Below are 14,975 nucleotides of genomic sequence, written 5' to 3'. Positions count from 1 at the left end.
TTATTTTTCTTTCAAGTTGCATTTCAATTTTCAAGAAAGGAGGAATTAAGGAATTTAACACAATGAATCAAAATTTTGTATTGCACAAGAACACATGAATTTTAATGGGTTTGAAAAAGAATAACACAAATAAAGAACTAAAAGGCATAAGAAAATGAGGTTAGATATTCTGAAGAAAAAAGAAAGTAAAAGTGAGTTTTTAAAAAAATATAAAAGAAAATTCCACATGTCACATGTTGATTAATTTATTTTTCCACGTAGGAGGCGTTTTGATACACACTTAAGCTAGTTTTAAAAATATACAAAAAGTGTCAAAATGATATCACAGACCTCCACATGAGGTGTTTAAAATGTTAGTTAAAGGGTCTAAGTGAAGATTTGTATCTACTTTAGGGGGCCACCGATGGGTCAGATCATTAAACTATATATATTGAAAACATGCAACCCTTTATAGACACTCTAGGCAATTGAAGACTGTAAAATAGGAAATTTTGATTGACAACTTAAATAGGGCGGCAGCCGGCAGAAATGCAAGCCCCCGACCATTGGTCCTATCTAAATACATGTGTTGCTCGTTGTGCTCTAAATACTTGGTTATTATAAATATAACTCAAATAATTTAAGTGAAGAATTTCTACAGACAAGAGGTTTACATGTTTGATTTTAAAATTAAAAAAATATATTCAAAATTGAGTCATATTCTAATGGAGTTTAATTTAATTGAATTTAAAGTCATAAATGATTCGACTTTTAACTTAGTTCAAATAAAGTAATAATTTTAAAAGTAAAATTTTAGTCAAATTTAAAGTACTAAATATCAGGAATTCTTACCACTTACAAATCTATTTTAAATTTAAATAGTGTCCTTATATAAATCAAGACTATATTAGGAGTTCTTACCTATTCCAAATTAGTAAAGATTTGGTAATTATAAATTTCATTAATTTCAAAATATTAAATATTAGAATAATACTTTAAAATACAATAATTTTTTAGGAAAACGATGAAAAGACTATTTTGTCTAAAACGAATTCTTTTAATCAATGACAAAAAAGGATCTTCATGCTATTAATAGCTTTTAATATAATATAATATATAGATTGATAAATCGTCACATTTGTAATTAAAATTATATTTGTAATTCAAATGTTAATATATTTATATTATGTAAATTAAAATCTTAAATTTAATATTCTAATAATTTTTTCCACAATTAAACTAGGTCCCATTAAACAATAGCGGCCCCATGACCGGCCCGATATGGAACCGGCCAGGCCCAAAAAATTCTAGACTGCTCAGCCCCTTCACAGCCAATTCTTCCCGGTGGCAGCAATTGCAAAGCATAAAACAATATTCTTCCTATTTTGTACCAAAACCAACACCCAGGTCCTTTTCGTAAATACAAAAATCTATTCATATTTATGAATTAATTAAAAATTAAATTAAACAATATTTTTCCCCTAAAAGTAAGCTTCACAAAAGTAGGGTTGATCTCTCGATCAAGGACTCTGCCTTGTTCTCCAAGTTGTCAATTGTAATTTCTCACCTCTCGACGCAACTCTGCCATTGCAAATAGAAATCAATGGTTTTCTCTATTTCATGATCGATTCTGAGAAATTCCATGGCTCTACCTCTCGGCAAGCTCACTATCCTCGTTGGTGCTGGTTCGTACTCTCTTGCTCTGTTGTATCGTCGATAGTGACTATTGCTAGAATTTTAGTTGATACTTTACACTCTTGGTGGCGAATAACATGTGTTGTGCGTATTATATTCTCATTTGTTGGTAGCACAAGTTCTGAGTTGCAAATTTAGTGGTTTACTAAAACCCTAAGGGGTCGATTGGTAGCCGGTAAGGAGCTTGGATAAGTAATATCTTTTGTTATGTATAAAATTCAATACACCTAATACATTGTTTGTTTTGCAATTTAGAAACTCGCATAACTAATAAATGTTACTGAGGGAATTCATGTGTTATTGATGGAATAACTAATACATGTTCTGACTTAAAATAATGTACATAGTTTCATCATAACTAATCCCTGTATTACTAGTACCATAACTTTAACCAACTACCAAACGTGAATACCTATTTGCAACAGAAGTTCATCAATTTTTCTAGAAGCTTGTGACCTAGAAATGTCAGCTTTAAATAAAACATCTACCGCCTTTTTTGATGCAAAAGTAGAGTTGCTTTGTCGTATTTGAGATGTGAAAACAACAAATACGTCATAATACATATACCCTTTCCCTAATCAGGGTGCAATAACCCTTTATTACTTTTTGTGTGTCTTTCATGCCTAAGCAAAGAAGAAGAGTAGAAGGTTTTGGAAAACAAGGTATGATGTGAAAATAAGACAGAAGGAGAATAGCTGGAGGAGATGATAGTGATTTTATACAACTTTTGAAATTCACATTGGGAGAAAGAACTATTGAAGACATTTTAAGAGTTGCAACTTTATTTTGTTCTGCATAATATTCATTTTAGGAACTAAAATTGATATGTTAAAAAATAAAGTTAATAAGGTAATAACAATGGTATTGGTGGTGTTGAATAACGTATCTCATAATTTGTGCAGGCATTGTTGGGTCAGTACTTGCTAAGGAAGGACGATTGCCAGATGTCTCCGATTTTTTCTCCGGCGCATTTAAGGTCTGGTTGTTATTCACAGTTTAGTGTTTTGAGAGTTTTGGTTGTGTGGCTTTTTAGTTTCTCTACCATGTCAATTCGAAATGAGCTAAATCTAATACATTGTATCCTCTGACTGTAGATTGCCTTGAGGCAAATTCGACAAGATAAATCAACCAGTTCAACTCCAAAGCCGCGCAATGATTCCTTGCTGCAGCAGGTTTTGCAGTTTCTCTTGCTTGTTCATGTTTGGTGCATATGGTTTTACTCATCTTTGGAATTTGTGTTTGTTCTTAGTTTGTTCATTTTATGATTATGCTGGAGTTAGAAGATTAAAATTTCTTGTAAAGCTAAAGTTTGCATGTCATCCTTGACAATTAGAAATTCGGTTGGGAAGTTTCTTGATGGATTAGGAAGAAGGCGTGGATTATAGAAGATTGATATTCGTATCTGGGGTGTGCCGTACACAATATTTTGTCAGTAGGTGTACGACACATATGAGAGTCTGAGAGACGAGATTAGGACGTCTTTTGATCAGCATAGAAAACTTAAGCATTTTCTTTGGCTGGTTATTTTGTGGAACTAAACTTTGGATGAGATCTGGGAGTAAATTTTGATTACTAACTGAAGGATGGAAAGTAGGTTGTACACAGTGGGAAAGTCCCAATGAATGGTGTAATGAGCAAGGAATGAATCAGCATGTGGAGTATCTCGTTAAACTGCCAAACAAATGTGGCAAGGAACCTTTGACAATAGAAGCCTGCAATCTAGCTAGGTGATTGTGGAGGTTATTTTGTCGATACAGATGTAGGCTATTAGGAAAGAAGTTGTCTTCCCAATTTAATCTTAATCAGGATATTAATATCATTGCTTTCTGGATGAGAAGACATGATTTGTCCAAGTCTTGGGCCATCTTTTTCTTGAAGTATTATGAGATTACCGAGGACATGACCTTAGATTGGAAGGTATGGAGGACACGTATTAGTGTAGAAGGTTAGTAGGTAGTGTAGTGTTGTTTTGCTTAGGGTGGTTGATATCCATCATTATTTATTATTGTTTTCAATACTTTATTCTAGTATTTTGTGTATTGTGTTTCAAGTATTGCACTATTTTGTTGTAGTTGTTGCTTCCTTCTTGTAGACTTTGCACTGTTTCCTTGTGACTCGCTATATTTTCTTCTTTGTCTTTGGAATTGCTACATCTGAGCCAAGGGTCTTTCAAAAACAGCCTCTCTACCTCCATGAGGTAGTGGTTAGGTCTGCGTACCAGACCCCACATGTGGGATTTCACCGAGTGATGTTGTGATTGTTGTTTTCCTAGGGTATTATGGTTATTGAAGATAATGATAATTATTGTGGAAACTATTATTTTGAACCAAGAGCTATTTTATTTAGCATTTTGAGCTAAAATTTTCTCAATTCCGATGTCGCTCTTATAACAACTCTCTTATAACAAAAATACCACTTCATGCCTTCTCCTAATGCAGTTATTTGATTAAAATGATAACTTATATGTGTCAGCAATAGTAGTTTCTTTGCAGGGATTTTACTACTAGACGGTTTTCAGTTTTCAAAGTTAAAAAGGTCCATGCCTCATTTCTTGAGGCGTATGGCTTACTTGGTTAATGCCCCCTGTTCTAGTTTTGCTTTTTTCTTGGACAAGAGTGTAGGGGTGAAGGAGAAATGGGGGAGGTGGATAATTTATTGAGCTAATCAGAGGCATCTTTTACCCCATAGCGAAGAGTTGAACCAAGATTTCAGGATGAACTGGGTTAAGATGTAATACTTGATTTTGACGTAAGAATTGTCCTCTGCAAACAACATGTTGAATGAATTGATTGTATATTATGAGATTTTGAAATCTTTTCATCTTTAGGGCTATCATGTTGTGAAGGAAGTTGATGAAAAAAATCTTTACTTCAAACATTGCTCTGAAAATTTATTGGCTTGGCTCATTTTTATTTTATATATATTTTGAATGCTTACATACATACATCATCTTTCTCTCGATTCATCACCTATGTGGGCTGATAATCTGAAGGAGTATTTTATTAAAGAGGAGTTTGGCTAACTTGAGCTATTTTGTGAATAAGGATCTCTAGGCTCAGTAAGCTTGACATTGGCCTAGACATTTACTTGCATCGCATGAACTTAAGATCATGTTTGAGCCCATATTCAGAAATTGAGCTTGCGTAAAACATGCTTATGTTCATGAATTATTCATCTTACCTTTTTTAAATTGAAGTATCAAAAATATACATATATGCTATTAAATAAGTTCTTTTAGGTTGTATAATTGATGTGATTTGGTGTTGGGGATTAGAGTGAGTTTTCAGGGACATAAATGATGCGGAAACATCTTGAGATTAACCTTTCCGAACATGTACAAAATTTCATGTCAAAAGGAGATGCTACTCCAACAGTTAAGGAGTATGCAAGGGGGAGAAGTGCATTGTTTTTGAGGTTTTAGGAATAACTTCCAAATTTGAGAGGTTGAGGAATTTGGTCAAAGTTGCTCCACAAACAAACAACTTGACAGGATAGACAAGATGTATGGAGATGGTGCCCAGGGAAAACAACATCTTTTCAGTTATGTTGCTCGGACTCTTCGAAAATTGTCAGTGGTGGGTGTCAAATTCTCCAAAAGTAGTGTATTTTTGGAGAATCCAACATGGGTGCGGCATTGAAAATGAAGAGTCCACACAACTTAGCTTTTCAGTTAAGTCCTGTTATGTGAAGCTTCTGATTAGGGAGGAGTCATTTTTTCCACATATCACAGTGTGGATCCCTAGGGTACTGAGAAGTATTTTTTTCACTTGGCTAACTACAAGAGGGGTAATTTTGATGGCGAAAAATTTGAGGAAGAGAAAGATTACTTGTGTAATTTGGTGCGTCATGTGTAAAGAATCAGGGGACGACGTAAATCACCTCCTTTTGCATTGTCGGATAGCATCTTGTTTATGGTTTGGAATTGAGTAGTTGATGCCCGCCACTGTGAAAGAAACATTGTTTAGCTGAACTTTTAGATGACCGAGTCACCGCGATGAAGACGCAGTCATGTGGACCTTACAGAGAGACGAATAATAGAGCTTTTAATAGAGTAGAGAGGGATTTTGTACACTTGAGGAATCTCCTCTTATCCATTATTTCCTTTTGGTGCATCTGTGAGATTCTTGTTTGTAAAGAACATTGTGTGTCATTCGTAGAAAAATAAAACACTTTCGTTAGGTTTTCTAATTTTTGGTATTCTCCTTGTATACGGGCATGTTTTTGACCGGCATGTAATGAAAGTTTGCCTTAATAAAAAAAGATACATTTGAGGGTCATTATCCAATTTTCTGCAACACTTGGAAAACATTTTGATGTACTGTATTCAATTCTAAAATTTGCTTAAGCTATAAAGTCTTAGAATTTTCCAGTAGACCTGAAAATATGCCCATGGATTGATGTTCAAGTTTGAACTCATTTCTAAGCTCGTTTAGTTTATTGACACGAGTCATGCTCAACTCTCAAGATCGATGTGAAGCTTGATTGTCCTTGGAGCTTGACTTTATATGCTACTCGAAGTCAAGCTTGAATATGCAGGTCTTGGGGTTTGGGGTTGGCAGTTCATAGAATTTAACATTATTGGGTGTTGGAGATCACATAACTTACATTCACTAAAACAGATTTTTGTTGATTCCCTTCTTCTCTAAACCATCCTTGTATATTGTTCAATATAATGCTTGTGCAGCTCAAAAGAAAAAGAACACCGATGAGTGTTACAAATAATTATTTGTGCTTTGCATAGTTGCTTTACATTATCACTCCTTTTCTATAAGTGTCAATGTTTGTTCCTTAACAAAAAAGAGTGGTGTAATTGATTTCTAATATCAGCATACCTGCTGCTCTGGAAACAAAAACTTTTTTTAAAGAGTGATTTTCTTTACAGGTTAATAGCTTACGGCAGGAGCTGCAACTCTTGGCTTCAAATAGATCTGTTACAATTGTGACATCAAGTGGATCAGGTTTTTGTTACTACATATCATTAGTTGTATATGGAAGCAATTAAAGGCTCTTCTGTCTTCTGATGGAAACAACAGGACCTTTATGACAGGAGTGTCTTAGGACATATTTATTGTCATTTTCTTAATTTGCCAAGACAAATCGTGGTCTCATTGTCAGTGTACCACATGCCTTGCAAATTAAAATCTCCTTACCTGTAATACTCTTCCATTCTGCTTCATTTATAGCATTACTTCTTGCAGTGACCAATGATATTTGTGATTGTATTTTACGCATTTAACTTGTTTTTTAAATTCTATTCAGGTTCTAGCAGATATACTATAATCATTGTTGTTGTGGTGATGGGGTATGGCTATATTTGGTGGAAGGTAACACCTTTTATTTCTTTCTGCTAGATGGAACTGTATGTCATGATAATGTTGGATGCACAAATTATGTCTTCTAATTCATGTAACTACCCTCCATTTGACGATCGACCACAACGTCCTTATCTCAAGGAATTGAGTGATTGAGTACAGATTGTTTCCTTGCTCCCAAGAGTTTATTGTTCCTAAACTATGCCTTTCAAACAAATTGTTGAATCAAAAGGCAATTGCCATAGCCTATCTTAGGTATATGATTTTAGTCAAATGTGCAGCCCCCCATATATATATAATTTTTTTTTTTAAAGAAAAATGTTTTTATAACCATGGTGTCCGAACCAGCTATATATATATATATAATTTATTTATTTTTAAAGAAAAAACGTTTTTATAACCATGGTGTCCGAACCAGCTTTCGCGCACCTCGACTAATTCCACGAGATACCTGCCATTTCCCACCAGTAATAGGTACTAAGTAATCCTGTCTACCAAGGCTAGAACATATGGGAAGAAATCACTTAGTGTTTTGTCTTTATTGGGATTTGAACCTGAGACCTCACAGTCCTCAACCCATTTCATTGATCACTATGCCACACCCTTCGGTGCAATATATTTACATTTATATTGGTAAACGAGGTGGAGGTTAATAGTTAAAATTATTTGCCTTCTAGTTCGGATGCCATAGGCTTGAATGTTTTCTAACTGAGTCTTTTTGTCAACGACTGCACCTTAGAATTGACTTGCATGCTTGTAGGGTTGGAAGCTTCCTGAATTTATGTTTGCGACCAGGCGGAGCTTATCTGATGCATGTGGTAGTGTGTCCAAACAGCTTGAGAGTGTATACACATCTATTTCTGTAAGTATTTCCTGATTTACTGTGCTTATCTATACTATTCTAAAAGCACAAAGTCCCTACACAAAATTTTGGACTTTTTTATTCATAAAAAATAGATTTCATATTGTACACTTGTAATTTAATTGTTTTTCTAATATTTATGACTTTGAAATCAACTGCTCCCTCTGTCCCAATTTATGTGATGCACTTTGATTGTGCACAAAATTTAAGAAAGAATATTTGTGACTTAAAATCATCTATTAAGGGTAAAATAGAAGGCTTAATGTTTAATTATTTCTAAATATTGAAAAATATCATTCTTTTGGGACAGACTAAAAAGGAAATTGTATCACATAAATTAGGTTGAAGGAGTAAAATTTTGGTTATTTATTCTTTCCTTATATTATGTAGAATGTCCTAGTATTTAGGGTTTTCAAAACGACTAAGATTTTACTTTATACAAATCATTTTCTTACTTGAACTATGTAATATAACTATAAGTTCTTTCTTTTATCATGTCTTATACATATATTTGAAGAGAAATTTAGCTCGGTGGGGTCGAAAGTACTTCATTTAATGCGCGTGTTATTCTACATTTTAGGTGTTGTAAATACATGATAGTGAATTTACCGGTAGTCAATCTGAATGGATTCATCTATAATGCCAGTTCAATTCAAGTAGCAGTGTTAGGGGAGTTGTAACTTGTAAGCTTCTTAACATTAGAGAATACACGGAGAAAGAGGGAAGAGGAAACAAGTGGGTAGCTAAAACCTTGGGAGCTGAAAGTAACATGGTAAAATTAATTTCTACACAAGCTTATACAAGGGGCTTAAAAGACCAGACATAATTACAAAGGTTGAATAGAGGTGTAGTCTAAATTAATTATGATACTGTACTAATTTTTTTAACTTTTTTTTTTACCATTATGAAAAAGGAAAGACAATGTTGTTAGAATCTTTCAAATAAAATCTCATTAACCACTCGATCTATTATAAGGTTTACAGTGATAATACTTCGTAGTTCCCGATGCTTAGGATTATATTATATTGAGATCATGAAGTATAATTATTTTCATATTATATTTGTACTTTGTGTTATTTGACAAATATTTGAAGATTCGTGATAAACGTATTTTTGTGTTACTTGTTTGTTTTCAGGTTGGTCATTTTAGAACTTCACATTGTTGCTTATCAATTTTTAGGAGCTATAGAGCCAACTTCATTCATTTCTAATTCTAATAGACCTAAAGATTCAAAATTTCTTTTGTGTTATTTGACAATTTTTCGAAGAATCATGATGAATTTATTTGTGTTATTAATTTGTTTTCAGTGTAAGGTCACAAAAAGTAACAACAATTTTCTTAATATAATCCCATAGAAGTCCTCAGAAATCACAATAAGGCATCTATGTACTTCTGTTAGGTAGGATTTCTCCTTATTGAGCTTAGCTAGACGAGTTCGATGTTCACCATTTTTGGGAATTTACCCATTTTTTAATATTCTATAATTCAAACACATTATTTAATAACATTTATGTAATTTTTTAAAATTGTTTTTAATTGATATGAAGGACACGTGCAAAGTGCGTACCCATAAACTATTATATTCAAACATGTGAAACTCAGAGTGAGTTGGACAATAGTTACATTGTGAAATTGCCATGTACCATATTTGTGAAGTGGATATTGTGTGCTTGGTGCAAGTCCAATGCCATTGGAAAGTTTCCAAGGGTTATTACCTTAGTTTGTATATGCAGTGGTGAATTCAGACCGTTCTTTGTGGCAGCTCTGTGTCCACGCATCTTGAACTTCACAATTGAGGTTGCACTTCTCTGTTTGTGTGTTACATATCGCTTGTTGATGAAAATAGTCATCAAGCTAGGATGGTTACCTCCCAATACTCATCAGCCTAGGAATTTGACATTCATACTATAGACTCTTTTTCTTTTGATAATCGTGGTGTGCGGACCAGTTAGTGCGTCCCTCAACCAATTCCATGGGTACCTGGTGCCTCTTGTCAGCACATGTGCCAATAACTCTGTTTATCAATGCTTTTGGATAAATGGGAAGAAATCATCTAGTGTTTTTGTGTCACCTGAGATTTGAACTTGAAACTTCATTGTTCTCAACCCATTCATTGACCACTAGGATAAACCCTTGGGTAGCATTCCTACAATGACTCCTTATTCTGTTGGTTTTCATCAAAAAGGTGTAGTGCTCTCAAATTGGTGATTATTGGCATGATTTCACTTCTAATATCTAGACACCTATTGTGTATGTGTGCTCATTGACATATGGCACTAGGCCTTGTTAACTTACAAGTAGCAGTTTATTAAGCATGAATGACTGCATGAGCCTTGAATATTTTACCATTATAGAATTTTCTGCAGCTGACTCATGACCCAGAGTTATCTACTGTGACTCGTGAAAAAAAAGAAAAAAGAAAGAAAAATGAACTGCATGGTTCAGGTCATTCTGCATGTGGCTATCACATAAAAGATGCCCAAGGTTTGCTCACTTTCGTAATTATGCAATAGGTCCAATGTACTTGTGATGTCTATCCCCTGGTGATGAAGGTAGTTAGTAAGGGGTCGTTTGGTAAGGAGTATTACGAGAAATAGTCCATATATTATGTATGACATTATTTAGTACTATTTTTGGTAGGAATTTTAGGTCACCCTACTAGGATGTATAACTAATACCTCTCATTTGGTGGTATTAGTAATACATGAGATTAATACCATGAGGTTAATCTATGTAAAGATAAAAATATCCTTCAAATCCTTTTAATCATTTTGTTTATTTTCTTGATTTATGTTTTATATTTTATATTTGTACTAGTAAATTTATTTAAATAAATTAGGTTACAAATTTTATTATTTAGAGAGAGTTGTTTGCTGTTAAATAAATCCAATACAAATCAATATAATATTTGAAATGTGAGTTGTTTAATATTTAATAATTGAAAAAGCAAATATATTACTACATGACGTTTGTGATCTTAATTGAATGTATTATTTGTTGATATATATATGTTTTTCTAATTATTTGTATTTTGAACAATTTATAAAATTGCATACATATTAAAACTACAACTTGCAGTTTTTATGTGTAAATGTAGATGGTTTATTCGATTTTACGATTGCTTACCATCTTTTCGGTTTTAAAAGTAGATGGTCTATTTTTTTAAATTGAAAATTGATGTTTTGTGAGTGATCAATTTATTAAGATGACAATTATTTACCCTTAAACCATTCAAGTGAGAAAATAGCAAACATGTGAACAAAATTGTTCTTCTCCTAGCTAGTTAGAAGGCCATAAAAAAATAATATTGTCTAGTAATTATCTACCTTGACCCAATTACATGAAATAGAAAATGCCATAATAATTCAAGGGTATAATTGGAATTAAGCTTTCTATATAATCCAAAAACACAAGATGAGGTGGGAAGCAATGAACCAAACACTTGGTAAAAAATAAACCCTGCATTACTAATCCTTGCACTACTAATCCATGTATTACTAATATCTCCGTTATTAATCTTTGTACGAAATGACCCCTAAGCGTGCTGGAGAGATGTTTGTTAAGACTATGGCCATTGCTTTCTTGTCTGGTGTAAAATTTATGTTCCATGAGATACTTTACCCTTTCTTCTATGTTTTAGTGTCTTTAAAATTTATTTTGTTCCTTTATGTTGCCAGGCCACAAAGCGCCATTTAGCTTCACGAATTGATCGCGTGGATACTAAAATTGATGATTGTGTGGATAATACTGCTGCAACGAGAGACGAGGTGAGACCAATAATGGCTTGTACATTTAGTTAAGTTGAAGCTTTGAGATTTCTTGTAATTGATGCAGCATCATTAAATGTATAGGTTTCTGAAATTCGAGGAAAAGTGAGAACATTTGGTGAGGATGTCCAGTCAGTTCATCTTGTTGTCCAATCATTGGTGAGAAGATCTTCCATCCATCAGCATTTCCATATGTATTTTGTTTTCACTTTATTGTGCCAATTAAGCTTTTCTTCTTACACAGAAGGTTTTTGCTCTCATATTGCGTGTTTTCCACTTCGTTCGGTTACATTAGGGCTTTGTACAGCTCTACTTTTCGTTAGCAAAATTTGATTGTCTTGTGGAACTGAAAACCGCCTTTTCTTATATGAACAGGAGACAAAAATTAGTAGAATTGAAGGGAGACAGGTACTTGAATTGTCTTTTCTAATTTCATAATTTTGATTTAGCTTAAATTATGTCCATGTTATAGTCATGGTGGTATTATGATCTGTTGTGTAGAATGAAACAAACTATGGTGTGGGAAAGTTGCTTTCTTTTGCGAGGAGCATTGAAACTAGTAGACCCAAGGAGCAGATTGAGGTATAACATGTCTTAATGTTTGATAACTTTTTTCCCTATGTTTTTCTTCTAACTATAGTGTTTTCAATGTGTAGGCACCTCCATCTAGCTCATCTAGATCTGCCCTTGAATTACCATCAGTAGCTTCCTCAGCACGGGTAGAGACTGAAACTATTTTTACATTGCTTGGTCAATAGTTTCATTGTTTATAGTTAGAAGGGCTTATCGTGCCGCAGACCTAGTTCTTCTTCCTTCTCTTGTTTGTCTGTCTTTTTATGGTATTCCTCTCCTGGGGAGTTAAAAAAAGTTAAATTATCTACTTATATTGCAAGACCAAATTGGTTATGACTTGTCAAAGCATGTCTTCAGTCATGTGGACAGGCTGACTATGCTGCCTTTGTATAAACAGGTTCATAGACCTGGCAAATTTTACATTGTAGATTGATTTCTTTGCTTTTTATATTGGGTTTTCAGTTCTTTTGCATGCCAATCTTGTGATAACTATGCACTGTCTAGTAATAACCTGCATTTTGCTTTCTTTTCTTCTGCAGGCTGGGTCTTTGCCTCCAAGTTTATCAGTCGAATCATCATCTCCATCTGCTTCTAGTGTATCTCCGAAGGTTAGTTAGTTGGTTAGCCTTGGCAGTGATTTATTGCCCCATTTAAGAGTTTATTAGCTTTATAGAAGCAGTGTTTTTGCTAGCAAAATTCTAACTTAGCTTCGACTGGATACACCACGACACTGGGGCCTTCCCAGAGTGTAAGTAGCTTATAGAAGTATTTTCAACCTTGGTCTGAACAGTCAGAATACTTCAGAAGTTAAGGTCTTCCAATAGTTTGTTGGAGCTGGATAATATGATAGCTATAAATTGTTGGTGTGTTAATTTGGCTTGCACCATGATGAAAGCAAAAACGGTCTCAGTATCTTTGAAACCTGCTGTTTCCAATTTTGGCGTTCAACAAAAAGGATTAGTTGAAGGTGTTTCTGATAGAACTCTTTATCATCTTCGACTTCTAACTAAAAGAACTAATCCTCTTTTAAACTTTTGCAGCGTCCTTTGCATGGTGCTGTATCTGCCTCAGGCCTTAAGGTAGTAATAATTTTCTTTTAAGTTCTAAACTTTAACCATGGCTATGCAGTTCTGAAATTAGTTCCTTTTTGTTTTCGTCTCTTTAGGAGCTTGGAGGTATATCAGATGTAGTCCAAGTGTCAAGTGAAAGCAGTCCTCAGGTTTCCAATGCTGTTTTCACCTCAGAACAGAGGAGCAATGAGAACTCTGGTTTTGGTAGCGTGTTTGGGCGTAATTTTGCAGGCAGTGGTGCTTCTCTTCTCACAAGAAGCCGCAGTGCTATGCAGAGTTTTAAGTGAGGTGGTTCTCCAATCGTTAAAATAATTGAACTTCTCTATGGTATATATTAAAAGTAGTGTTGCTGCTGAGCATCTATCTTGGCTCAGGGAGTATTTTGCCATTTTTTGATGGCTGCTGAATTTTGTAGAGCCAATACTTACTGAGGTACTTAGGATACATGTGTAAGTTCAGGCTAGAAATTGTTTACCTACCTTTAGATAAGCTGAAGAAAGGAAATACAGGAAATTGGATGAAGGGATCTTCATGTCAATTTATCTCCTGAACTTCATAAAAAATGGATCCGCTGTTTTCTGCATATTAATTGTCTGCAGCTTGTCGTACCTAGGTCTTTACTTTCTATCTGTTGGGTTTGATTTGTTGCCTCTGGGCCCTGTAGTACTTAGACCTTGAGCAGTTCTCTGTTTCGATGATTCTGGCCAAATGCATAGTCCATGAATGGGTACCGTCGTCTTTTGAGCACATTTATGATACAAATGATACTCAAATATGCTGCAGTGGAGATGATGGTCTGAAAATCCATCATTGGTGAGCGTTTGTGAAATCCTGTGGTGTCAAACGCTCATGCAGGGTGAACCTTGAGAATTTGATCGGTAATTTGGTAAAATTGTTCACAGAAACTTCATATGCAAAACTACTTTTGCCTATTATCAATAATATAAATAAATGGACTCAACATATTTACTCGTTTCCTTGAGCTCTCTTTAATGGCTCTTAGCAGCAATTCAATAAAACCAACAGAAGTCTTACAAAAGCAGAAAACGGAAAAGCAACTACAATGCCATCCTGTCATTTGGTATGCTCTATCTAATAACATAATATAAAAAACACATTGCAGATCCGAGGGCCTTGACTTGATGCCATCTAACACCCCCACAAAACTCTCATCAAGGATGAAGTAGAATGAGAAACTGTGAGTTATGAAACAATGAAAATAAAGAGGCCCTGAAGAGTTGTATGTATCAAACTAGCGAATATGCAGGATCGGATCAACCTTTTTGAATTTGAAACTTGAAACTCTTTATTTGATGAAGTTTGATCTTGTTGAATATGTGCTGAAATCGATCAACTATAGGATTGTAGGACTGATTTTGATCGTCCTAGCTAATTCATGTCTTGTCAATGTTTAGAATCTAAAATGAAGAAAATTGTAAGGTATCTTCTCTTAACACACGTTCCACTAGCACATATTGCCTCCCCTTCTTAATATGTTTATCTCATTCACCACCATACTAATATTCCATCAAGAATCTTATTCATGGCCATTGGATAAGTTCCCATCACTACTGGAACTAGGTGGTTTAAGATGCAGAATTCAGCTATGATATTTGAACCATCTTGTATCCTCCTTGCTTCAGTCTTGAGCATGCACCAGATCTTAACCAGTCCTTCATTCCATTTCACCACTTTACAGATAACCTTACGCCTATA

The 14,975-nt window shown here is 34.3% G+C and overlaps 1 protein-coding gene across 1 annotated transcript; it reads left to right on the top strand.

Moving 5' to 3' along the window:
* The first annotated feature begins 1,357 nt into the window (after positions 1 to 1,357).
* LOC102584187 (uncharacterized) lies at positions 1,358 to 13,871 on the top strand. Its single transcript, XM_006352105.2, has 14 exons — positions 1,358 to 1,664; positions 2,577 to 2,650; positions 2,769 to 2,846; positions 6,557 to 6,632; positions 6,934 to 6,998; positions 7,747 to 7,848; positions 11,527 to 11,616; positions 11,701 to 11,775; positions 11,992 to 12,024; positions 12,118 to 12,198; positions 12,273 to 12,335; positions 12,729 to 12,797; positions 13,230 to 13,268; positions 13,355 to 13,871. The coding sequence occupies exons 1-14, from the start codon at positions 1,622 to 1,624 to the stop codon at positions 13,544 to 13,546; spliced, it is 1,080 nt and encodes a 359-aa protein (XP_006352167.1). The 5' UTR covers positions 1,358 to 1,621; the 3' UTR covers positions 13,547 to 13,871.
* Positions 13,872 to 14,975: the final 1,104 nt, after the last annotated feature.

This window comes from Solanum tuberosum, unplaced genomic scaffold (genome assembly GCF_000226075.1).
Source record: "Solanum tuberosum cultivar DM 1-3 516 R44 unplaced genomic scaffold, SolTub_3.0 scf00145, whole genome shotgun sequence".
NCBI lineage: Eukaryota > Viridiplantae > Streptophyta > Magnoliopsida > Solanales > Solanaceae > Solanum > Solanum tuberosum.
This window is presented reverse-complemented; position numbering and strand designations above follow the sequence as displayed.